The sequence below is a fragment of the Electrona antarctica genome (assembly GCF_951216825.1).
Source record: "Electrona antarctica genome assembly, chromosome: 10".
In the NCBI taxonomy this organism is placed as follows: domain Eukaryota; kingdom Metazoa; phylum Chordata; class Actinopteri; order Myctophiformes; family Myctophidae; genus Electrona; species Electrona antarctica.
Genome location: NC_136791.1, coordinates 15,376,853 through 15,401,473, shown reverse-complemented (window position 1 = coordinate 15,401,473; position 24,621 = coordinate 15,376,853). Strand labels below are relative to the sequence as shown.

Sequence of the window (24,621 nt, the reverse complement as noted above, 5' to 3'; positions counted from 1 at the left end):
GGGGTAAATCGATTTCTTGGTTTTTGTTTTATAGCAGGCAAAGATGGTAGATTTAGAAAGTGAAATCACACCAAATTGTAGCCACCAGAGGCGAAATGGTACACAAATGGCATACAAATGGTCTCCTAAGTGGCCAGAAGTTGATTTTCTCCTGATTAGTCTCTTCTTTTTGTTGTTGTAAAGAACAGTGTTCATTTTGACAGCACACTTTGAGTTTTAGTGAGTCTTTTGAATACATTTTCATTTAGTTTTGGTCATATTTTAGTTATCTGAAAAGTTTTAGTCTAGTCAACTAAATATAAGATTTTAGTGACTTGAAAATGACTTTTCATTAAGTTTCACACGCAACAATCGCTTCTATTTTAGTCTAGTTTTTATTTGTTGATGAAATTGTCAATGTATTTAGTTTTCGAAAACAGTATGGGTGTCAAGTCACCGGTTAATAGAAAAAATTAAATATCAGATTTTAGTATCAGTGACTGAGGTAAACAAACTTATTGTATGAATCACAGAGATCGTGGGCAGACATAATGAAAAGACTATGTTATTGTGCAAAACATGCCCCTTCAAGACAAAAGAAAAACATTTTCTCCCCTTAAGTCCCAATTTAGTAAAGCCAATTCCCAATTCTCCAGCCTCTCTACAAGTACTCCATCTCTGCTAACCCCCACAATCAGTCATTGGGAGGGTGAAGAAAGCCTCGGGTCTCCTCCGATACCCGGGCCGTCAAGCCAACATAGCTTAGTTTTTATTTAGTTTTCATCAGTGAAAAGAAGTAGTTTGTCATAGTTTTAGTCTACGGAATCAACACCGGTAAAGAAAAAGGTCTGCACACCGGCTTAATGCTTTTCTCTTTGTTGTTGTCTTGCTTGCAGGACATGAAACGACAGAAGAAGACTCTGAAAAAGACACGCAAGTTCATGGTGGACGGCGTGGAGGTCAGCGTGACCACGTCCAGGATCGTTACGGACAACGACGCCAAGAACGAGGAGATGAGGTTCTTGAGGTAAGATCCGTCCCTCCAGGAGGAGATGAGGTTCTTGAGGTAGGATCCCTCCCTCCAGGAGGAGATGAGGTTCTTGAGGTAGGATCCCTCCCTCCAGGAGGAGATGAGGTTCTTGAGGACTTCCCTCCATGGCCTGTCACCATTATTACACCATCGCCTATTGATCGCAATTATTTGAGAAAATCACATACATTTTTGCCCAATCGTCAAAATCATCAAATGTTTTTGGGTTGCAATCATACAATTTACAATTTAGGCATTTAGCAGACGCTCTTAATCCAGAGCAACTTGCAACAGTAAGTAAGAACAACACATTGTAATACATCAAATACATACAAAATTGTCATCAAGAATCATACGTAAGCTAAGAACCTAACATCCGTCAAACAGTGGAATATCTATATAATGAAAATATGCGTGTACACTATATCAGGGGTGGGTAATTATTTTTCCAAGGGGCCAAATGAGAAACAGAAAATCTTGTGGAGGGCCGTGCCAAAAAGCTGAACTCAATTTAGCATAATATTAATTTTATTTCAATATAAAATGCAGTAAATGGCATTGTTTTGACAAGCTGGTAAGAGTGTATGTTATTTTTATTACCTCTGACTTCAGTAAATAAATACATAGTCCATAGCATTCGGCATCCACCTTTCTTTTTTTGGCATGAACGGACATTTTTGAGGCGTGACAATGAATGTAACGGGTTGTCAATCACACAAAATTCACAGCAGGAAACAGATTTGCGTGTATGTGAATAAACAGCCTTCAAAATAAAAGCAATGCCGTTTTAGTCCACGCATAAGGTAAAATTACAAAGTACGCTTTATTTTCTAATTTCCAAGTAACCTTTCATGGGCCGGTCAGTCAGCCAAAGGGCCGTATTTTATTTTGCCCCCGGGCCGTGTAATGCCCAGGTCTGCACTATATCATACACACAATTCATTGTTCAATGCCAAAAATATGTGTAATATTAATCGTGTATACATGTAATGGTGACAGCCCTACCTGTCCCCCTGGCCTGCCTAATTATGGAACGTGACCCATTTAACACGCTTGCCTCAAATACTAACTCCCACAGCTTTACCAGTGCCAGATGGATTCATGGGCACTTGATGGATGCCTCATGTAATTATCACTGACGTCAACGTTCCATATTCCATTTTATTAAAGACACTGGAAACCCGCGCCATACTTGTTACGACAAGCGCTGTCTGTTTTGTTTCTGACCTTGTTGTGATCTGATGTTCAGTCATGTTATGTCAACTGTATATTTTGCCGGCGGTTCACAAACCACAGATCTGAACTGGAATTTACTGCCACTGCAAATAAATAATTTATAGTTTTATAAACTATTATTACTACTATTCCTATTATTACAATTACAACTATTATTGTAATTGTAATAGTTTCCAAAAAATAAAGTTGAAATGTAAAAATAAATTCATATGGTAAGCGTAATGTCTATTACGCCGGGATGTTTCACCACAACACCTGGTTGGTTAACTCTAATATAACATGGGCTCTACAGTCTACTCCATTGTTGGGTCACGATTTCGTTTCCTACCTTTAAACAATTGTAAAATAGATATAAAAGAAATAATCAAATCCCTTCCATTCCATGAATACAAAATGTAAAATTTAAGTAGTGAAAATAGCTGATCTACAAGCGCATTGTGCGCTTGTAGATCTGTTACTTTCACTAGTTTGGGTCCCGGGCAAACGTCTAATCTCTCTTTTGTGTCTCGAGCTAAAACATTTGTGAACAACTGCCCTGCTCGGTATCACCTTGTGGGTCTGTTGTGCTCCTCACTGGCACCAGCAGCTCAGGAGCTGCTCAGTACAAGCTGCAGCAGAGAGTTAACCGTACTCTATTTATAACGTGCTTTTTGTTTGTTGTGCTCTTCCTCCTCAGGCGCCAGGAACTACGGGAGCTGCGTCTCCTGCAGAAGGAGGAGCAGAGGGCTCAGCAGCAGCTCAGCAACAAGTTGCAGCAGCAGAGAGAGCAGATCTTCCGCCGCTTCGAACAGGAGACCACCGTGAGTCAGAGGGCCAGTACAGTGGTGTAGAATGTTGGCAGAGGGGCAGTGCGGTGCCGTAGTGTGTTGGCAGAGGGGCATTATGTTGGCAGAGGGGCAGTACGTTGGCAGAGGGGCAGTGCGGTGCCGTAGTGTGTTGGCAGAGTGGCAGTACGTTGCCAGAGGGGCAGTGCGGTGCCGTAGTGTGTTGGCAGAGGGGCAGTACGTTGGCAGAGGGGCAGTGCTGTGCCATAGTGTGTTGGCAGAGGGGCAGTACGTTGGCAGAGGGGCAGTACGTTGGCAGAGGGGCAGTGCTGTGCCGTAGTGTGTTGGCAGAGGGGCAGTACGTTGGCAGAGGGGCAGTGCGGTGCCGTAGTGTGTTGGCAGAGGGACAGTACGTTGGCAGAGGGGCAGTACGTTGGCAGAGGGGCAGTGCGGTGCCGTAGTGTTTTGGCAGAGTGGCAGTACGTTGCCAGAGGGGCAGTACGTTGGCAGAGGGGCAGTGCGGTGCCGTAGTGTCAGTGTGTTGGCAGAGGGGCAGTACGTTGCCAGAGGGGCAGTGCGGTGCCGTAGTGTGTTGGCAGAGGGGCAGTGCGGTGCCGTAGTGTGTTGGCTGAGGGGCAGTTCGTTGGCAGAGGGGCAGTGCTTTTTACAAGACGTTGGCGTCTTGTCAAATGCCAACGCAGTACGCGTGATTACATCAGCAAGCTCCCATGGATAATTATAAATCACAATTAAATTCCTATCCTGCACCTGATTTTGACTTTACTGGACCCCCAGTATGGTATCCATTAGGGATACCATACTATTACTGACCCCCCGCCCCATGACTCTTGAGAGTGCACATGTATCCAAATATATTCCCAACAAACAATCTCATCGTGGCCTTTTACAATGCAACCCTTCTGGCATTATCTACCCGTCAATAAATGTTTGGCTGTGTTTGTGGTGTCCTGATAATCTGGGCCCAATAATCCATTTGATCTCTGATGGGTTTTAGGGGAAGAAGCGTCAGTATGACCTGGAGGTGGAGAACCTGGAGAGGAAGCAGAAGCAGACCATTGAGCGTCTGGAGCAGGACCACACCAACCGGCTGAGAGACGAGGCCAAGCGCATCAAGGCCGATCAGGACAAGGAGCTGTCCAAGTTCCAGAACATGCTCAAGAACCGCAAGAAGGAGGTAAGGAAGAAGAAGCTGCTCCACGAGTGGGATTTCTTATCGAGACCGATTTAATGCTTGAAGCGGCAAGTGTCGAACGGCCGGGTCAACCTTTTTAATACTTAAAAAAAGGCAAATTTAAGAAAGAAAGAAGAGCATTCCTGCTTCAAAAGTAATAAACAAACTGTACTATCAAAACTGGTCAAGCATTGGTCAAATTGTGAAATAATAGCGAAAGAGGTAAAAATTGTCAAAATAGCAGAGTTTAGATCTGCTATTTTCTCAATATAATGCCTCAACTTCTACAATTCCATGAGCTTGTCAGGGCGGGGGTCCCCAGTTCAAATATGATTACCGGTATTTTGGGGTGCGCGGCCTGAAAAGGTTAATAACCACTGCGCTATACCACGGAGATGATGTGCGAGACCCACGTTCACTACCTCGTTGACATCTTTCCAGCGTTGAGGTTGTTGGCGAGTCAACGAGATGGTTTGAATGCCCACATATCGGAACGACATGAAGCACATATAGTGCGACGCCTCGTTCGACACTGGTCACTCCAAGCATAAATTGTCCTTACAGGTTGCTTTGCATGGGGTTCTCTGCGGAAGTGCCTTTTTATTGGGTGTCTTGCTGGTGGAGGTCGGCCTGTCAAGTGCTAGATGCCAAGGTGTTATTTGCTAGTGTGCAGCAGTGTTAATTCCAACAGCAAATTTTTATTTTGTTTCAGTCATAGTCTTTTGAATAGAATTCCGTTTAGTTTCAGCCATATTTTAGTGATCTGAAAAGTGTTAGTGTTAGTCTAGATTTAGTCGACAAAAATCTTATGATATTTAGTCGACTAAATCTACAGTGGATTTTGACAACAAAAATGTATTTTGGCGGGTCTTGATGGAATCGTAATTGCTGATTTTACACTTGGTTGCATGCTGAAAATAACCGATTCTACAAGTTCACAACGTGTCACGCTGTGACACCCGAGCGTAACCAAACTACTACTGAATGTCTTCTCCACTAGTCCCTCCCTATTACAGTTTAGTCTAGTTTATTTGTTAACGAAATTGTCAATATATTTTGTCTCAGTTTTAGTCATCGTAGCATTTTTCTTCTTTTTAAATGTATTTAGTTTTTGTCAGTGGAAAAAAAGGTAGTCATAGTTTTAGTTGACGGAATTAACACTGGTGCACAGGTAATGGGCTATTGACATGCTGCTGAATGCCATATGAATTCCATATTTAACATTGTCTTGCTGCATACGGCTAATGATGGCAATTGACAGATGGTTCTATCCCTCCCTAGCTGCTGCTGCTAACTCCTCGTTGTTTAATTCATTATTGATCTTCCCCGAGGCTGGCGGTTGCTTTCCAAATGGCCTTGTTGTGTGCTACTTCATCCACTTATTTCTGGTGAACCTCATAGATGAAAGTGCCATCATAAGGAAATTATGCACGTACTAGGGCTGCAACTATCGGATTATTTCCTTAGCGATTATTATATTGAGAACTTTCCCAATTAATCAAATAATCAAGAAGCACTGTTTTTCATGTATTGACAAATCAATGAACCAATTTTCTACTTTATCACAAATGGTGTCATGGTTTTCTTTTTAAGCCTGTAATTAATTACATGCCCCAAATGGGGCAACTAATCGTTTAATTTGTTACATTATTGCAGCCCTAGATGCTCATAATGCTATTTTTAGATCCTGTGCTCTTAACGGAGTCGTTTCCCCGTCCCCAGCAGCAGTGTCCTTTACTCTGCTTTGCAGGCTGTACTCGCTTTTTCTTGCTCAGAAATTCTATGTTAGCTGGTGAAGGGTGGCTTAACTGGGTTGCTTTAGTAGTTGTGAGCATTGTACTGTGTATTTCACTGTTAAAGACGTGACGAGCCTTAAGCCAAGTGATAAAATGCATAATTAGTCTATATTTTGTTAAATTTTATTGTCTTTGTGATGAACTAGAAATGTTTTCAAAATGGATACAAGATGTATTTAAACTGTGTGTGTAACTAACTTTGTCTCCTGTATGAGTGTTTGAGTTGGATTTGGTGATGGGCCTTGGTGAGATTACAGTGTGACTTTTGGGTTTGGGCTTCAGAAAAGGGAAAGATAACTTTGATGGAAACGTCTGAGACATTTTTAACCAAACCTTCATTCATTTTGTGATTGACCAATTCAAATGTAAATTTGAGATGTTGAACAGTCTTACACACATTCCACACAAGTTACTCTACCTTTATGAGGCCTGTCTTAAAGCACCACTTCACCAGCATTTTCAACCTTATAATATAATTGGTCCTCACTAATGCTTGGTGTAAGATGACACCATTTCTGTCTACTCACTCTCAGGGCTGTACTGTGGACAGTTCAGAAACCTGCCTACCAGTGACATCATCCGTAGGCAGGTTTGATCATTTCAAACAAGACTTATTCTTATTTTTTTTTACGAACTATGGCTTCTATTTCAGCATGCAAACTTTCTATGGAGAGAAAGGCAGAGCTTCGTTTTAGCTATGGGACAATAATCGTTTATAGCTCATAATCATATCGCAGAGATTTCAATTTATCGTGAAATTGTCCTAGCTTTTGTTGAGCTGTAAATTCAGTACCACTTACACTTACAAATCGAATAGCCAAAAATAACAGATGTACAAGTCCACAAAGTGCTGCAACACGTTGGGAGCTCCCCTGCAGAATAGGGCTGTTGGGGGTTCAAGTGGTTATCAAAAAGTAGGATTTGAAGTTTTAAGCATATTTTGATTATCGCGATAATATCGTTAATCAGTTATTTTTGCCACAATAATCACGACGTGTAATTTTCATATCGTCCCATAACCATGTCATTGGTAGACAGGTTTCTGAACTGTCCACAGCCGACCAATGGGAAGCAGAGCGAGTATACAGAATCGGTACTCGCTTATAAATAATGAGCATTGGTTAGGACCAATTCAATTAAGATAAGGTTGCAAATGGGTGAAGTGCCCCTTTAAGTGCTGTGGGACTTAATTGAAGGCAAGGTACGGTAAGGGAGACTAACTGATTTGCCATGCAACTACTGAAAGTGATTGTGTCTTCATGAAAAGGATCTGCTAACTGATGTGATTCAAGCTGTGGGATCTCTGGCTTCTGAGAAATTCTGAAAGGCTACTAGTACTAATCAAAACGACTAGCATCTCCCAATGGCATCAGATGCCAGTCTGTGGAAACCAAGCATGTGATTTTCTAATCAAACAGTGGCTTTGGGAGGCAGGTTCTTTTTTTTCTCTTTAATCTCAAGACAAATCCCTGCATGCCTTTCCAATACTGTATGTAGTTTTGGCTGACATTAATAGCTTTTCGGGGGAAAAATAACAAAAGGAAAATACAGCATCTAGTGTCTGCACACACACTTCAGGTAAAACAGGAAGTTGGAGCGTCGCCAAAACACTTGAGAAAAGAGCTCATGAAACGCTTAAAGGAGGATCTGTCGCTCATTAAGAGTGCCGAGGTAAAGCTTTATTCTGTGGCTTTTTTTTAAATTTGTCTCTTTCTTTACGTCAGTGGTTCTCAAACATCTTAATTTGCCCGCAGACCACCCGTCTGAAAAGAAAGTGTTGCGGAACCCCATAAAAGGAGATCAGTGTTTTTGTAAATACTATATTATTCCAAATCTTTAACAACTTTTCAAGATTTGATGTTTTGACGATGGTAGATATACAAACTCACACTGTTGTGAGTTTGTTGATCGGCTATTTTCAAATAAGACAAAGTATAAATAGCTTATATATTTTTTTAAACATTAATGCTATATTAATCAATTTAGCCGGGGAAACCTCTAGTTTGAGAACCACTGCTTTACCTCATTTTTCTATTCTTCCATCCAGACTGACTCACAGGCTGTGCTCACGGACATGCTTAGTTAGAACTCATACACTCACACACTTGTACCAATGTGTGGTATACACAAGCACAAAAATACTCCCTCTTCAAAAACCACATACCTGTACCCAAAGCCCTCTGCAAAACGTGATGTGGGGGAAAAAGGCCTCTCTTTCTGAACATCAACAGTTTGCATGATAAACTACTACTTCTAAGAGCCGAGCTGTAGCATGGGCAGCAGTTTTAACATTATACGCAGGCTGTATTAAAGCGCCAAATAATGCAGGAGTCCCGGGCCACTCTCGTGCATGAGAATACGAGAAGAACGTGATTACTAATTCATTGCCTTCATCGTCGTATTATTTCACCTGGACCGTGACTGCTGGTGCTTCAACCCAACATGATCTCATTAAGAGACGCACAATGGATACTAATGGCTTCAAAGTACATAGTAAGTTATGTCTTGCTATAAGTTACATAGTACATACAGTATATTATGTGTTCAAACAATGCAATTCACAAAATGTTCTAATTTGTTTTTAATTTGATAACTACTATTCAACATTTAAAGGTATATTCAGTGATTTGACTTAATTCAAATATCACTTGTTTTTTCTTTTTTTCTGGATAATCCTCCCTACTATAGAGTGTGCTGACCATATAAGGAGTTCCTCCCTGTCCCCAGTGAGCCCCTGGGGTCAAAAAACCCTAGTTTCAGTTTTGGTGGCGGGTGGCAAAGCCTTCATCCAATCAGGATGAGAGGGGCCTTCCTCCAATCATGATCGAGTGCACATGCTGTTGGCCTGTTGCACTTCCCCCCACTGTAGAGCGTGCATGTGCACATTTTGTTACTGGGGCGGACTGGGTGGTTTTCCAAATCACCCAAATCACTGAATGCTCCTTTAATTGCAATATTAAAAGCAATATATATCCAAAATATGAGCATAAAAACAAGGATACAGTCCTGTGGTTAAATGTTGAGTGGTAGTTGTAAAACAAATAACAAATTAAAACATTTTGTGATAACTTACTGTATCATTGATATCCATTGTAAGTTTCCTACCGAGAATGGGCTCTTCAACCACATGGATCCTAGCGTCCCTAGTCTAGGGGCGAACATTCGTAGAAAAATATCCGCTCTAGAAGCTCACAACATTGTGAGTTTGTAGATCAGCTTCTTTCGGGCAAAGAGATTTGCCCTGTTGGACTCCAGACGGTGACGTACTGTATATAGGGTTTATGTTTATTAGGCCCGAGTCATATTTAGTTGCGCTTGGGTATCGCACACTGAAAAGAACTGATCTACCACAAAGCTTGTAGATCTGCTGTTTTCGGTGCGCGTACGACCGACCAAGTTTAAATCTGGCTTAAAGAACTACTTCAACCCCCTTGGTCAACCCTACGTAGTTGACCAAGGGCTACTCAAATATTCTCTTTTTGCCCAAAGAAGCTCAGAAGTGAGCTTGTAGTTCTGATATAAATTCTTCCGAACGTACACCCCCAGAAGAGGAATGCTAGGGTTTCAAATAGTGAACGCACCATGGCAGCACCCCCAACGTGAACATGCACTTGCACGTCTATCTCAGAAGATAAAGTGAGGAGGAAATGGTGTCTGTGCGGGTGTGTGTGTGTTCACTGTGTTGGTCGGTCCTACGCCAGCAGTGAATAGACTGTCCCCTCCAGTGTGTGTGTGGTTGTGCTCTCCGTTCACAGGCAGTGGCCCAGGTTATGATTCAGTCATTTCAGTTGTCTTCATGTGCACTGTTCAACGCTCAGATGCAGGATGTAAGTCCCCCCCCCCACACCCCCCCCCACCCCGTATCTCTGTATCAGGCCCATCCTAATTCATACTTTGTCACAGTCAGCCATACTGATTTTCTTTCTACACTATAACACTGCAATCGACACCTTTGTGTAGGGCCACAACAGTTAACATTTAATCGATAATTTTATGAAATCAATCCCTATTTTTGGACATTTTGTAGATATATATTTTTAAATCATTCAACAAAATGTAACAGATTGGCTATTATTATTTATTTATTTTGCACGAGGCCACTAGGCAATGAAGAATAAAATGGAGCTTACAGTACATGGTTAATTGATTTGTTGATATAGAATAATGTTTTTATATATTAAAATTATTTGACTAATCGAAAAAGTAATCAATAGAATAATTGCTGAGAAAAGAATCATTAATCAACCCCTACTGTTGTGCAACAAAGTATGAATTGGGTTTTTTCCATGTGTGCGTTCTTTCACCAAAGCAACTGGATAACTGGAACAACACATGCATGCATGGGTGGTGTTTTGTTTGTTGTTTTTTGTTCTTTTGCAGTGTTGTTGTCACTGTATTATCACACTCTGGACCGTACAGGCTACAGTCATGTGCAGTACATACAGTATGCAACTTCTACAATACAGTGGCTCAGTAAATGTGTAATATTGAAATGTATTTCCTTTAGAGGATAGCCCCTTGAGATGTATCATCTCGTTTTAGAGGGGGTCCTCGGGCACAACACAATTAATACAGTACATAGACAAAACAATACATTAAACATGTCGACACAGAACAATACACTTACAACATCAACAAAACATAGATGCTCTCCAAACCACTCAAACTCTACATCAAGACCAGAAGCAACTGCACTGAAACACCTAACAAAATACTAATAATAGTGATACTAATAATGGAAATAATAAAATTAAATATAAAGATAAAAAGAATAATCAAGCATTAAAGTACACACCTCTCTCCAAAAATCAAAAACAAGTAATGGGTTTCAGGTCTACAAGCAAAGAAGCCTTGAAAATGTTAAATTAAACAGACAAGTTGTTCCAATCAGATGAAGCTTTAAACTGTTCAGCTCTCTCCCACAGAGATGGTTTCATGCGGGGGTCCCAGAACTAGCAGACTCAGGGTTCCCCCACAACGCACCTATGTCAGTTCTGTCAATTACTAGAACAATAGATTTGGGATAATTGTGTGTCATGTTAAGCTGGGCGCATACTCAAAAACTGAGATATTGTGAGTCGCTTATGTGACATCATGTTGTAGTTTTTCCAACCATAAAGCACAAACATTGACCATAATAAATATTAATGTTTTAGAAAATACACTCTACTGTAAGTCTTGGTATCTTGTTAACTTCTCTCTCTCTCTCTCTCTCTCTCTCTCTCTCTCTCCATCTTCATTTTGGATCACTCTCTGCCATCCAAAATTTCTCGACTGTCTCTTCTTCCTGACTCCAGTTTTGATGATGTGATATTTCTGTTTTGATGATGTGATATTTCTGTTTTGATGATGTGATATTTCTGTTTTGATGCTGTGAAGTCTCTGTAGTGAAGTGTTGTGTTGAACTTTGGTCGCGGCTGAGCCGTTCTTGTTGACATAAATAATGTGTGGCACATTGTGATTTTCCGTGTCAGTCTCTCTCTCTCTTTCTCTCTCTCTCTCTCATCCTCCTGTCCCTGACTCTTACCTGTCTGTTATGCATCCTTTCCCAGAGTGTTCTAAATGGCCTTTCTCTCTCTCCCTGCCTCTCTGGCTCCATCAGGAGCAGGAGTTCTTGCAGAAGCAGCAGGTGGAGCTGGACGGAGCGCTGAAGAAGATCATCCAGCAGCACAAGGTGGAGATCGCCACCATCGAGAAGGACTGCCTCAACCACAAGCAGCAGTTGTTGAGAGGTACCGTAGTAGGAGCAGACGGGACCAGCAGTTTTCTTAATTACACAGACGCCCACGTTGATGTCGTCTCTCTCGGGTGGAAACCTCATAATGTCCAAAACGGCTACTTTTCAGGATCCAAATTCAAAAGTAGGAAAAATGGCAGATACACAAGCTTGAAACGTGTCGCTTGTCATGAGTCAACACCTACCCAAAACCCAACCGTAAACCTAACCTCACAGGAAGCCACAGGTTAGATTTAACCTGCCACGGGCTAGTTGTAACGTGCCACGCATGTCGGGAGCCACGGGTTAGTTTTAACCTGCCACAGGTTAGTTGTAACCGGCAGCGCATGTCGGGAGTGACGGTGTTGGCGAACTAATGCCTGTCGGACTGTTAGTATGTCTAACCAACGTATGCACCCCATGTATGACACTAGTATGATCAAGTAGGCCGTTCATTTCTCGAAAAGAAAAACACAAAGTTAAAATATGCCGATGAGAGTTTTCTCCCCGACAGCAACGATATGGATTAGCCAACGGACGGACCCCTATTTGACTCTGAGACAACTCTTGAGAGTGTACAAATTGAACCTTAGAGTTACTGTAAATTTGGTCCTGGACCACCGATTTCCAAGATTTTGTCAAAAAGTGCGCTTCAATTAGAAAGATTTTGATTTGATTGGAATTTGTAATTGAGAACATTTAATTTCTAAGCAAACAAGTGTATAGAAATAAACACTTAACTTTTTGACAGATATTGACGTTGACAAAAAAGGTCAAATAATAGTCTGTGCCTGACTCTGGTGACGCCAGACAAACTGATTGAGGGCTGTCATCACCAGAATGCCTCAGAGCCATCGTCACCACGTCCAACATGCATGTGCATGTCCGCTCACTCCAGACTCTGGCTTCATCGTTTGTGTGTGTTTGTGTTGTAGCTCGAGAAGCAGCTATGTGGGAGCTGGAAGAGCGCCACCTGCAGGAGAAACACCAGCAACTGAAACAGCAACTCAAAGACCAGTACTTCATGCAGAGACACCAGCTGTTAAAGAGACATGAAAAGGTAAAGCGCTTCGACACAAGAACACCTATCATCCAAAGTTATGTAGTAACTGATATTTGTTTGGGTTTTAAATAAGTGTTAAATATCTCAATATTCTGATGGTAATCATTGCTACAGAGTGTTTATTCAGTAACAGGGGGTCTCCCTGTCTCTCCAGCTCTTTAATACACAGAAAGTACATGCCAATTTCATCCAACCAGAAGAGAGAACTCATACAGGATAGAGGCTAAGCAAGAAAACAATGATCAGACAAAATTGGAACAATATGAAATATAAGCTGGTAAATGGGTTCTCTTTCCTGATGGGATGAAAATGGTGACCCACTTGAAAATGTAATTCCTATTTACTAAAGAGCTGAGGAGACTCCTGTTACTGAACAAATACTCAATTACAAGGATTACTATCATTGTTGTTTATAACCCCCACCCCCCCAAAAAAACCCATCAGTTGCCTTTGTCTTACACGTGATTTATACTGGGACACGTGAGCTTGACGATAGGCTATTTTCAGCGTGCTGCTAAGGATAAATCAAGCCATAGAATGCCTCTAAGGAAATAAAGCTGGCGTGCATACAGCGTGCATCTGTTGTGCGCTTGGTAACAAAATAAATTAAAATAAAATAAAAATGGTAAAATGCTACTAATTATAGAATATATTGTGGTAATATATTTTGTATATGCAAATTATCTACGTCTGAAAAATGTATGTAAACCCAAAATGTTTCTTTATGTTTTGTTTGATCTGAAGTGTATTTGAACCTTTGAAACATTTTCTCTATGCTACTATGATATTTTAATTTAAATGCTAATAAGGTGGGCAAAATAGGCCTCGGCTTCAGCCCATACCTTTTCGGCCTAATGGTCAACCTGTTTACTTATTTTATTTTAACCCATTTTGACCTGAGATCAGATTCTAAAAATGTTTCTATGTCAGTCGTTCTTTGATTTTTCAAAAATAGAAGACCTACAAGCTCGTAGCGCGCCACTCGGTGGCGCGCTAGACGCTAGTACTAAAGTGGCTAGTGGCTAGTACTCGGTGGCGCGCTAGTACTAAAACATGTACTAAACACGTTGTAGGAGATGGAACAGATGCATCGCTACAACCAGCGTCTGATCGAGGACATGAAGAGCAGACAGACGCAGGAGAGAGGTCGCCTGCCCAAGAACCAGCGCAGCGAAGCCAAGACACGCATGGCCATGTTCAAGAAGAGCCTGCGCATCACCGCCGCCCCCGGCACCCCGGAACAGGAACGCGAGAAGATCAAACATGTAAATAAATTGTGTGTGTGTGTGTGTGTGTGTGTGTGTGTGTGTGTGTGTGTGTGTGTGTGTGTGTGTGTGTGTGTGTGTGTGTGTGTGTGTGTGTGTGTGTGTGTGTGTGTGTGTGTGTGTGTGTGTGTGTGTGTGTGTGTGTGTGTGTGTGTGTGTGTGTGTGTGTGTGTGTGTGTGTGTGTGTGCTTAGACTTTGAGAAATAGAAGATACTATACTAGAATTTGAGACACATTTTTCTGGTCCTCACAATGAAATTGTTATGCTTTAGATTTTTAGAGATGCAGTGTTAGGCATAGGATCAGGCATTTAGAAGTTAGGTCTAGTTGTGCGCTGGTGCCGTGCACCGAAAAATAGGCGATTTGGCTTTAGTCTTATGGTAAAGAACATTGAATATGGCATTCATAAAATATGTGGTAAAATGACAAATCACGTGCGGTGCAGTTTGGCTCTCAGGAGGACAAGAGGCAGAAGGGCGAGAGGCTGAACCAGCACCAGAAGCATGAGAACCAGATGAGAGACCTGCAGCTGCAGTGTGACTCCAACATCAGGGAGCTGCAACAGCTACAGGTGAGCTCAGCTCAGTCAAGTTCTCAGTCTTTGTGTTTTCCCGGGTTTTTCCGTATACATTGTGATAATGCATTATGGTGTCTTTCAGAATGAGAAGTGCCACGTGCTGATCGAGCACGAGACCCAGAAGCTGAAGGAGTTGGACGAGGAGCACATCCAGGAGATCAAGGAGTGGAGAGAGAAACTCAGGCCCAGGAAGAAAGTAAGACTCTCCCCTTAGTGTTTACTGAAGAAAGTAAGACTCTCCCCTTAGTGTTTACTGAAGAAAGTAAGACTCTCCCCTTAGTGTTTACTGAAGAAAGTAAGACTGTCCCCTTAGTGTCTATTGAAGATAGTAAGACTCTCTCCCCTTAGTGTTTACTGAAGAAAGTAAGACTGTCCCCTTAGTGTTTATTGAAGATAGTAAGACTCTCTCCCCTTAGTGTTTACTGAAGAAAGTAAGCCTGTCCCCTTAGTGTTTACTGAATTCCAACAGTAAGACGGTCCACTTAGTGTTTACTGAATTCCAACTGCAGACTCACTCCCAATTTCTCTGCGGTGAGACTCCACCCAGTTTAGCCCGTAGGCGTAGCATTTGCCCTAGCCTTGACGACCTTGAAGGCTTATGCAAAGGCTAAAATGTAATTTAGATGACATGTTATGTACTGTAGACTAGTAGCCAGGTTCATTTGTAGTCCTAGCATTGTATGTGTGTGTGTATAGTTTCAATACATGGTATAATATCAAAACATTTGTAAAGCTTGATGATAGGTTCTTGGTTTACCTATTATCCTAGAATACTATTTCTATCCATTTGATGCATTACCTCATATTTACCTGCTTACTATAAGTCACTCTGGATTAAGAGCGTCTGCTAAATGCCTAAATTGTAAATTGTCAAATCAGAATATAGAAGCTCAACCTGTTTTCACACACAACATTTTTATTTTCACCAAGAAATATCACTTACCTTTTTAGTCAGTACCTTGTGAGAGTGGATTTGTTGAAATGTGTTTTCTGGCACCCCCTTTAGGCGTTGGAGGAGGAATTCACTCGGAAGCTGCAGGAACAGGAGGTGTTCTTCAAGATGAGCGGCGAGTCAGAATGCCTTAACCCCACCGCCCAGAGCAGGGTGTCCAAGTTCTACCCCATCCCCCACATGCACAACTTATAGCCATGTTTTCTCTTAGGGATTTTTTTCTCCAGTCTACTCCAGTGTTTCTCAAACCTTTTCTTTTCTCCATCTCAAGGACCTCCAGTCTGATCTGCATTAGGCCAGTGGTCCTCAACCTTTTCCCGGCCGTGACGCCCATAATATAATCATATTTGAACTGGGGGACCCCCCACCCTGACAAGCACTTGGACTGTGGCAGTGGAGGCATTACATTTAGTTTGACTCGGTTCTACAGATAAATATTGTGAAAATGGCAGCTTTGCGACGCATTTTGAGCTTTGTTTTTGTGAGGCGCTGTGAGCTTGTTGATCGGTTATTTTCACAATGTTTGCCTCTTTCTTATATTATTTGACAATTTGGCCAATGTTTGTCCAGTTTTTATAGTATAGTTTGTTGACTACGTTTTATGCAGTAATGGTCTTTTTAATTGTGTTTCTTTTCTTCTATTTCTCCGGTATTAAAATGGGCTTAAAGGTCCTTTAAATTGTCACTTCACTGTCACCTGGGGACCCCCACCCCCCCACCCAAAATCATGGGCAGACAGACAGGCAGACAGACAGACAGACAGACCCCCAGTTGTCTCTCTGGTGGCTCCAGTCTACATTGTAAAATGCTCAGTGTTCATTTAACTCAGATGGTGTCGTATGGTATTATTAATTGCTCCAAAAAGGGTTGGGAACCACTGGTCTAATACTAAAGACTGCACATGGTTACAGACTCCCTCTAGTGGTGGTGCGTTGGTGTGAGGGTGGTCTTATTTTTTTCTGACCACCACTGCAAAGATTGAATGTTTATAATTTGTCTGCACTGCTTTTTTGAGTATGCGTGTGATGTGCTGTGGTTCAAGTAGACTACACAACGTGCACTGGCATACCCCTAAACCCCCCCCACACCCCACCCCACAGCTACACTCGCTTTAAACTGCTTATACACTCCACTAAACATTGCCCAAAGGATGACGCTTGTGCACTTAAATGTGTGTGTGGGAACGTGTTTGACCGTTTAAAAAGTGAGATTTTGTCAGGGTTAAAACAAAAACGTTGGTTGTTTACAAAAAAGAAGTCAAAGCTCTATATTGTGGATAAGCTATCATTACTATTCGTGTTTGTTCACGAGTTCTCTCTTCTGATTGGATGAAATTGGTATCCTGACCTGAAATGTGTATTTACATGTTTACTAAAGAGCTGGAGAGACTCCTGTTGTGCAAATATGCTAGCTATAGCAATGATGTCAGAATATAGAGCTGTTTACCACTTATTTGAACACAAAACATATCACTTGACACCCCCTTTAAATAGCCAAGAGAAATTTTGGTTTTGTTTATTAATTTCAAGCACAGCCTGCTACAGAATGAATGTTCTCCAGTGCCTAATTATATATTTAAAGTAATTTTCTTCCTCCAGGCTATAGAAAATGTAATGTCCCCCTAACACCTAGTTTATACCAGTGGTAAAAAGTATCAATGCTGCAATGTGGAAACCCACAAGTCCGTTAATCAAAATGTACTTGATTAAAAGTACAAAAGTATTGGCATCAAAATATACTTAAAAGTACCAAAAGTAAATGAATGCAGAATGTCAATGTGAAGCTTTTAGATCTGCTATTTTCGAATGGCTGAAATATATATAGGGCTGGTTGTGTTTTTGTAAAAATAATCAAAATCTACAAAGTAATTTGACTGAGATGTAGTGTAAGTAAAGAAGTACTGAAAAAAGTTAACTCAGTTAAGTAAAACTACCTCAAATTACTTGAATAGTGTACTTAGTTACTTTACACCACTGGTTTATACTCTGTCTTACGCCGGTGGAGCATGCGGGGGGGAGGGGGGGGGGGAGCCGATCTACAAGTGAACTTGTTGACTGTTGTTTTCGACGCGTGACACCATTGTACAACTCCTTTTTTTTTTTTTTTAACAAGAGAGACATCTCCGTATGTCAACACGTCGTGTGCTGTCGAGGATCACTTGAAATTATTTCTCAAAGTGCTTCAGCCGCCGGGTGACTTCAGCGGGGGTGCAGATTGACCATTATGGGCCTTTTCTACTACAAGAACACGCTTCCTGCCAATGCCGTAGATCTACGTGAATTAATAAATGCCACGCTCCCCACCATTGCCGTAGATCTGCGGCAATTGGTCTTTTATAGTGCTTATGATGGATTGAGTCATGATGCTACTCACATCAACATTGGGTTGCTAGCTGATGTTGTCAACATCACTGGAGCGTCCATCTTGACTTGCGCACGCATCCGCGCCCATTCAGTCTCTTTCTTTCAATCGCCTTTATCTCCAATTCCTTGTCCCAGATGGCATTTCATTTGGCTCTTCAAAATAAGGGTTGAACAGGAGAAAATCCTGGCGTAAATTACATGGGAAACCCAGAACTGAGTTCTGAGTGGGAAAACCCAGAATCAGAACTTAATAGTTTTAGAAATGCTTTCGAAAATAGCCCCCAGAAACTAGCTTTTTTTTTTTTTATGTATATAACGTACATCTCCCTTAAGGGGTCATGTTGATAATGTAAAAAAACAAACAAAAAAAAAACAGAACTTAACGGGTCCTGGAAAGCTTCAGGTTATGGAAGGTTCTGGATTAACCTTTCATAGTGGAAAAGAGCCAATCAGTGAAGTGCAAAAAAAAGAAGGAAAAAAAAAAACTATTTGTAGGGCTTTCGTACGGTTGTGTGGTTGGGTTGCCGTCCCCCGGTATCTAGAGTTGTCATGGGAAGGCTCTGTGTTGTCATAATACAATGGAATGTGTAACGTCTTGTAAAGGATGCGCTGACATAGGAGCCGTCCGTGTCCACAGAGCGCCTTTCATGAGCAGAGGAGCACTGTCGAGCAGAAACCTCTTATGTCCATATATTTTAACTTGTTCATTTGTTTTTCCAGCTAGTTCATGCAACTACAGTGTCACGCAAAAGTAGCAGATCCACAGGCTCTTTTCAGCTTGTGATTCTGCTACCTTTTGCCGCTTCTGAATCCTGAAAAGTAAGTTTTGGACATAATGAGGTTTCCACCCGACAGAGGCGATATCATATCCAGAGCATTTATTGTCACTCGCAGCGTTTGAAGCCTATCGACCGTTGGCTGTGCTCAGATGTTGTCTTTTGCACTGTTATCAGCACCAATCGCTTGGCTTAAACAATGGTATAAACAACGGGTTGTAAATTACCTGGTTGCCGAGCAGCGTGATACGAAACGGCTCCAAATGTGATGGGACCGATTCCTCAATGTTTGATCCGGTTCCGGTTCCCAACCCTAGTTGTGAGCTTGTGTATGCTATAGCGCGATGCTCGGCCGCTGGGACGAGAATCACTGGCTCCAGGATGTCTTTATGATTTTAAGACAGGCGCCAGTATATGCTCACGAGTCATGAAATGCTTTCTGCGGACACTTGGGCCCTGAGATGTTTGTATTTCTATGTTTTGTATGAAGTGAAGTCAAATACTGTGCTAAACATACTTTTAGGCTACTATACAATCTTGTGGAAGTCGGATGAGTGGCGATAGAGAGAGAGAGAGAGAGGGGGAAAAAATCTATTGCTGTTAGTTTTTCTCTTCTAATGCTGTAACTACAACACAGTCATTCCCCCTGCCTGTAATGCTGTTATCATATGGGCTATACCCTGTTACTTCTTACTTATTGGTTAGATCTTTTATTTTATGTAATAATTATTATTATTTTTATATATACAGTATATTAAATAACCTTTGGGAGTTAATGCTGACCAATGTTGCCATAAATAGTTTATTTGGGGCACATTGTTTCATAAGGTGTGTGTGAGTGTGTGTGCTTGTGTGTGTGCGATGGAATGCAAACCGTATATTGAAGGAATGTAAAGCTGTTAATTTGCACTGTTTGAGCTACATGAGCTGAGATATGCAGTAGTGATACTATCTTATCCTGTGATTTGTGACAGTGAGGGGAAATAACGTTAAAAAAAAATCCTTGTGTCAAGGCACTCTGGTCTTAACCCTTTTTTGATTCACATAGAAATACACATTTAGAACGGACATCTCTCCACTCATAGCAATGCTGTGCTTCCATGTCGAACGCGGACGATGAAGTCGGAGGGAGGGAGGGAGGGTCTGTGTGTGACATATTTGTTCCATTTGAACTGAAGACGTTGGTTATGATTTCAGGCAGGCCTCAGTTTGGCCTTGTGTGCCCCTCTGAGAAATGGCATGCCCTGAGGCCACGGTGGCGTTATGGCGCCCCAGCTGACTGTACCACTTAATCCTCTGTCTCGTTTCTTGTCAGCATGTAGTGTCACCAGCTTCTTTTGTTGAGATTCCGAATTCTTATCTCCCCTGAGTCCCCATCACCTACATACCATAATTTATTTATTTCACTGCAGATAGTCTACATATTAAATCTAAAATCATCCTTAACCCTTAAATTCAATTTATTCTTTTACTAAAACCTTGTTTTATTTTATGGCTTTCCTGCCCTGACATTTGGCCTGTGTGCCCTAAAAGAAATGGACAACACCAAAGGCCAAGTGGCCTTGCCCCTAAAATGGCGAAATTCCAAAGCAGATTATAGCACAGAATGTGATGTATGATGTCTGATAAGAGTGCCCCTCACTTAACACAAGTGTGATTTGTATTTGAGTATTTAGGTTGGGACTTCCTTCCACTCTTGACATCACAAAACTGCTCAACTGGATGTTGCCCACCCCCCACCCCCTCTCAATTATTTGAATAGCCAGCAATGAGCATCTAAAATTATCAGTTTGCCTATAAGCGTCATCGAGTACCAGTACCAGAAGTACAGCCCTTTCTTACCATGACCCATCTATACTTTTACCATGACCCATCTATACTTTTATACCTATGATCTTACCTAAGATGATTCTAACTCCAAATTGACTGAATTTGCATGTTTTGTTTTGTTTGTTTTTTGTCATTTTACCTTTTTTTTTTTTTTTTGAAAAATATTCCAATATGATTATTTTATGATGGCATTTAGTTGTCCAACATGTAAACATGATATTATTAAATGCTGTAATCACCCTTTTGCTGACATTACGTGTTGCACGCCATAGCCGATCGACTACAAGCTCACAATGCAATGCACGGTTAGATCATGGGAGAGCAACACGCCGTGCGACAGATGCCTCACGAGAGGGGTTTAATTTTCTGAAGGAGAAGATGCATCATTATTGCATTATGTTTTTGGCGACCGCATGTCATGCTATAGTTTGTGCATGCCAGCTTCTTGGTATGCTAAACGTTAACTTGCAACTTGGTGAATGCTGTTTGTTTTTTTTCCCCCACGAACCTGTGACAACATGGTCTGGAATGCTGGATTTGTATTGGGGATGTTGAAAACCATATCGTTGCTGTCAGGCAGAAACCTCTTTTTGTGCATAACATTTTATTTTTTTTCCACACCGCATTTGATCATACCACAGCGTCGCTGAAAAAACTTTTCAGGTACTACCGTACCTGAAAACAACTTTTGAGCTTGTGGATCTGCTACTTTTGCCATTTTTGAATTTGAATACTTGCAACAGTTTTGCACATATGATGTTTCCACCCGACAGACGATAATTGTATGAGATACATCACTCTACAAATCCATTTATTTTTTTATTTTTGTTAGGTTGTAAAAACAAAATGTGATGGATGGATGGATGGATGATTTCGCCATTCTACCACAATTAATAATCATATGCATTTTTGAGGTCAGATAAAAATGTATTTAAGGTGTCCTTTATATATTATATATATTATACTTTTTGTTGTAAATAAAACTTAACTGTATATTGGAGTCCAAAAATATATTTATTTGAGTGGTTTTCAAATGTATATCAGGTCAACAGTTGATCAAAGCACAAATGTCCTAGGATGTAAAATGTGTGTGTGACTCTGGGACAATTTATTCCATGACTTCTATAAATTATTTCTTTCCAACGCTTTAAAAGTATAAACAAAACATGTCAATTTCAGTGCTACCTCATAAAAAAAATACGCATTCGCATCACAGTCATTTCCAAGTAAATGTTTAAGTCCTCCAGTAAACCTACAAAAACATTACATTTTCTTCTCTCAAACAAACCTTGCATGCAAAATGATTAATATAAACAGTAAGCAATATGGTCTAACAGTAATATCCCTGACAGGTGAAAAGAGTACAGTGGAGAGTCTGGTGATTCCCTGTTACGTTGCATACTGTACTTGAACCTCATTTTGTTATACTGTAGGGCTAATAACAGATTCTGACTCACTTGTGCATACAGTAATTAACCACGTTAGCCCTGACGTCCCCATTTTCTGCAAATACTCAAAAATGTTAAAACGTGTTTAATGTGTGTTTAATGTTAATTTTTCTTTTTATAAATTATTTTTCTTCTTTGTAAACATTTTCCAAAAATGATAATGGCGAAAATAGCCGATCTATAGCCGGCTATTAAAAGTAATCTAGGGCTTAAGTGGTTAAAGAACAATTCTATTGTAGGCTTTCATGATGATTATCTCATAACCTTTTCACAACACTTTCTTTTATATAGTCCTCATTAAAAAATATAGTCCTCAATAGAAAACAATAGTAAAGACACATCGGTCATAAAAAGCAGTGGAGAAAATATTCAAAGTGCGAGCAATATCGGCTATTGCTAAAACATATATTTTTTTTAAATAGATTTACTCCCAACAAAACTCTGCCAGTGAAAAAGCGTCCCTACCAGCTCCAAACAAGTATAAGCAAAGTAAACGTCACATGTACACCCCACAGAATGTGGAGATACTGTATATCCGTGTTCAAAAACACTGGCCAGCAGCTAAAACCTACTCAAAGCGGCTTTGCGGAGATGAATGAATTTGTTTGTTTGTGCCACGGTTGATTTCCCCCGGTCCCTTATCATTCAGTAGGAAAAACACGGTGAAGGAACACTTTCAAATATCTATTTGCACTGTTTAACCCAGTGTTTCCCAAATAATGGGTTGGGACCCATTTTTGTTTCATGGACTCATTTTTGAGACACGAGTGGAAAATACAAGTTCCTACAAGTTTTTAAAATTAGTATTTAAAAAAATATTTGTAATTTATTATTTAATATTAAAAACATTTTTCAAAATAATGTCAACATAAGAAAATTGTGAAAATTGCACTCATAGGCTATTTTCACTATAATTTATTTAATAGGGCTTCTAGTGGTTAATTAATCATGTAGGCCTATTTTTGGTAAGTATGGGTCTCAGATAGATGTCACATTTCTGATGGTTTGGGAACCACTGGTAACCTATTATGGTTTAGAAGTTTTAACACTTGAGAAAACAGGAAAAGTGAAGTGAAACCTAGCTTGATAGCAGTAGTATAGGGTTAGCTTTAAACACCGACGAGTCGACGCCGATGATGCTGCCGGTGACGTCGATGAGAATGATCGTCAGATTGATCTGGAGTGAGAAAATAAATCGGTGTGATTAATATGCAAGTTGTATTTGTATTTTGTATAGCACATTTCACAACAAGGCAATCCAATGTGCTTTACACAATATTACATTATCAGCTCACACTGAATTGTGTCTTGCAACTTAGCCATGTATGCAACACATATTACACTAATAATAAAATGTAGAAATACTAAAGTAAGACAATTGCACAGGACAGATATTATGAGAAATAACTTTTACTGATAATGGCCGCTATCAATAATAAACAAATTCCAAATTAATATAATTTCTATATAATGGTGGGAAAAATAGATCTACAAGCTCATACCGCATTATATCGTGAGACACGTTGTGAGCTTGTAGATCTGCTATTTGAATTTTGCGCTACATTTTAGTTAAATATTTGTAATAGATGGAATTATAATACTACGAAACATCTACCTGAGTCCCTCTTCTGCAGCCTGTGTGTCTGAATGCTCCAGCTGCTACCACCGGATGGCGCCGGTAGACCCAGGCCTGGAAGCCCTGGTGTACCTGGCCTTCCTCCTTCACCTGGAAACAAGCACCACACATCATCACAACACTCATTGTCTAAAACGTTTTTTTCAGGAGTTACACTTTGATATCGTCTCTGTCGGGGCAGAAACCTCTTATCTCCATATCCGGGAAGCAACGGGTTTTGAGCTTGTAGATCTGCTATTTTTGATCAATTTGCTTATTGATTCCAAATTGCCGTACCTTTCTCTCCTCTGGGTCCAGGGTAACCTCTCTCACCCCTCGGACCTGTGATTCCTTGGGGGCCAGGGATGGTGCCGTGGGCTAAAGGAAAACAAATACATTAATAATAATAAATCTGGAATAGACAAAAGGCTATTTTATTTTACGTTTCATATTTAAAGTCAAAGGGCAGTATTATGTGTGTCTTAAGTACCAGGTCTTATTACTTAACTTAAGACCTGGAGGCGTGGCCAATGCTGTTTGGCCACTCAGAATAGCCAAATGGCATTGATCACGCCTCCAGGTCTTAAGTTAAGTAATAAGACCTGGTACTTAAGACACGCATAATACTGCCCAAAATGTGCAAATGTAATGTATGCTTATCTGTGTAATTGACACTACCTCATTTACATGTACAGTGCACATGGGTTCTTCTAACATTACTTTCTGCTGTGACATGGAATCTAATATACTTTTGTTTATGTATTTGCACAGATCAGATGGGAAAACTGCCTCTGCATACATGTGTAATTGGCCGCATGCAGACCGCGTCCATCTTGCCAGCAAGGTGGTAACTATAGGTGCAATTTGCCATTGACAGCCCATTCATCCAAACAGAAAAGTCCTATCTGGTTGTATTAAACAACATCAAACTCCAACATTGCAGTTGTACGAAAAGCTTGAATTATCCTCTATCTGCAAAGTGTTTGTTTAATAAAATTCACACCCATGTGAAGTGAGGG

The 24,621-nt window shown here is 40.7% G+C and overlaps 2 protein-coding genes across 3 annotated transcripts in view; one reads left to right on the top strand and one right to left on the bottom strand.

Moving 5' to 3' along the window:
- The window catches only part of slka (STE20-like kinase a), a 43,626-nt gene extending 22,094 nt beyond the window's left edge, over nt 1–21,532 (top strand). The window contains exons 14-24 of one of the 2 annotated variants that reach the window (XM_079512681.1): nt 876–1,006; nt 2,922–3,045; nt 4,025–4,204; nt 9,753–9,824; nt 11,600–11,729; nt 12,649–12,773; nt 13,850–14,041; nt 14,487–14,612; nt 14,701–14,814; nt 15,625–19,830; nt 19,888–21,532. In XM_079512681.1, coding sequence (XP_079368807.1) covers nt 876–1,006; nt 2,922–3,045; nt 4,025–4,204; nt 9,753–9,824; nt 11,600–11,729; nt 12,649–12,773; nt 13,850–14,041; nt 14,487–14,612; nt 14,701–14,814; nt 15,625–15,765 — 1,335 coding nt within the window. In that variant the 3' untranslated portion in view covers nt 15,766–19,830; nt 19,888–21,532. Of the gene's footprint in view, nt 1–875; nt 1,007–2,921; nt 3,046–4,024; nt 4,205–9,752; nt 9,825–11,599; nt 11,730–12,648; nt 12,774–13,849; nt 14,042–14,486; nt 14,613–14,700; nt 14,815–15,624; nt 19,831–19,887 lie in introns of those variants that run through there. The other variant, XM_079512680.1, reaches the window with a different exon arrangement.
- Nucleotides 21,533–21,534: 2 nt separating this feature from the next.
- The window catches only part of col17a1b (collagen, type XVII, alpha 1b), a 61,192-nt gene continuing 58,105 nt past the window's right edge, over nt 21,535–24,621 (bottom strand). Inside the window, exons 55-57 of the mRNA XM_079512679.1 lie at nt 23,900–23,980; nt 23,603–23,713; nt 21,535–23,164 (exon numbers count right to left, since the gene is read on the bottom strand). Coding sequence (XP_079368805.1) covers nt 23,097–23,164; nt 23,603–23,713; nt 23,900–23,980 — 260 coding nt within the window. The 3' untranslated portion in view covers nt 21,535–23,096. The remainder of the gene's footprint in view (nt 23,165–23,602; nt 23,714–23,899; nt 23,981–24,621) is intronic.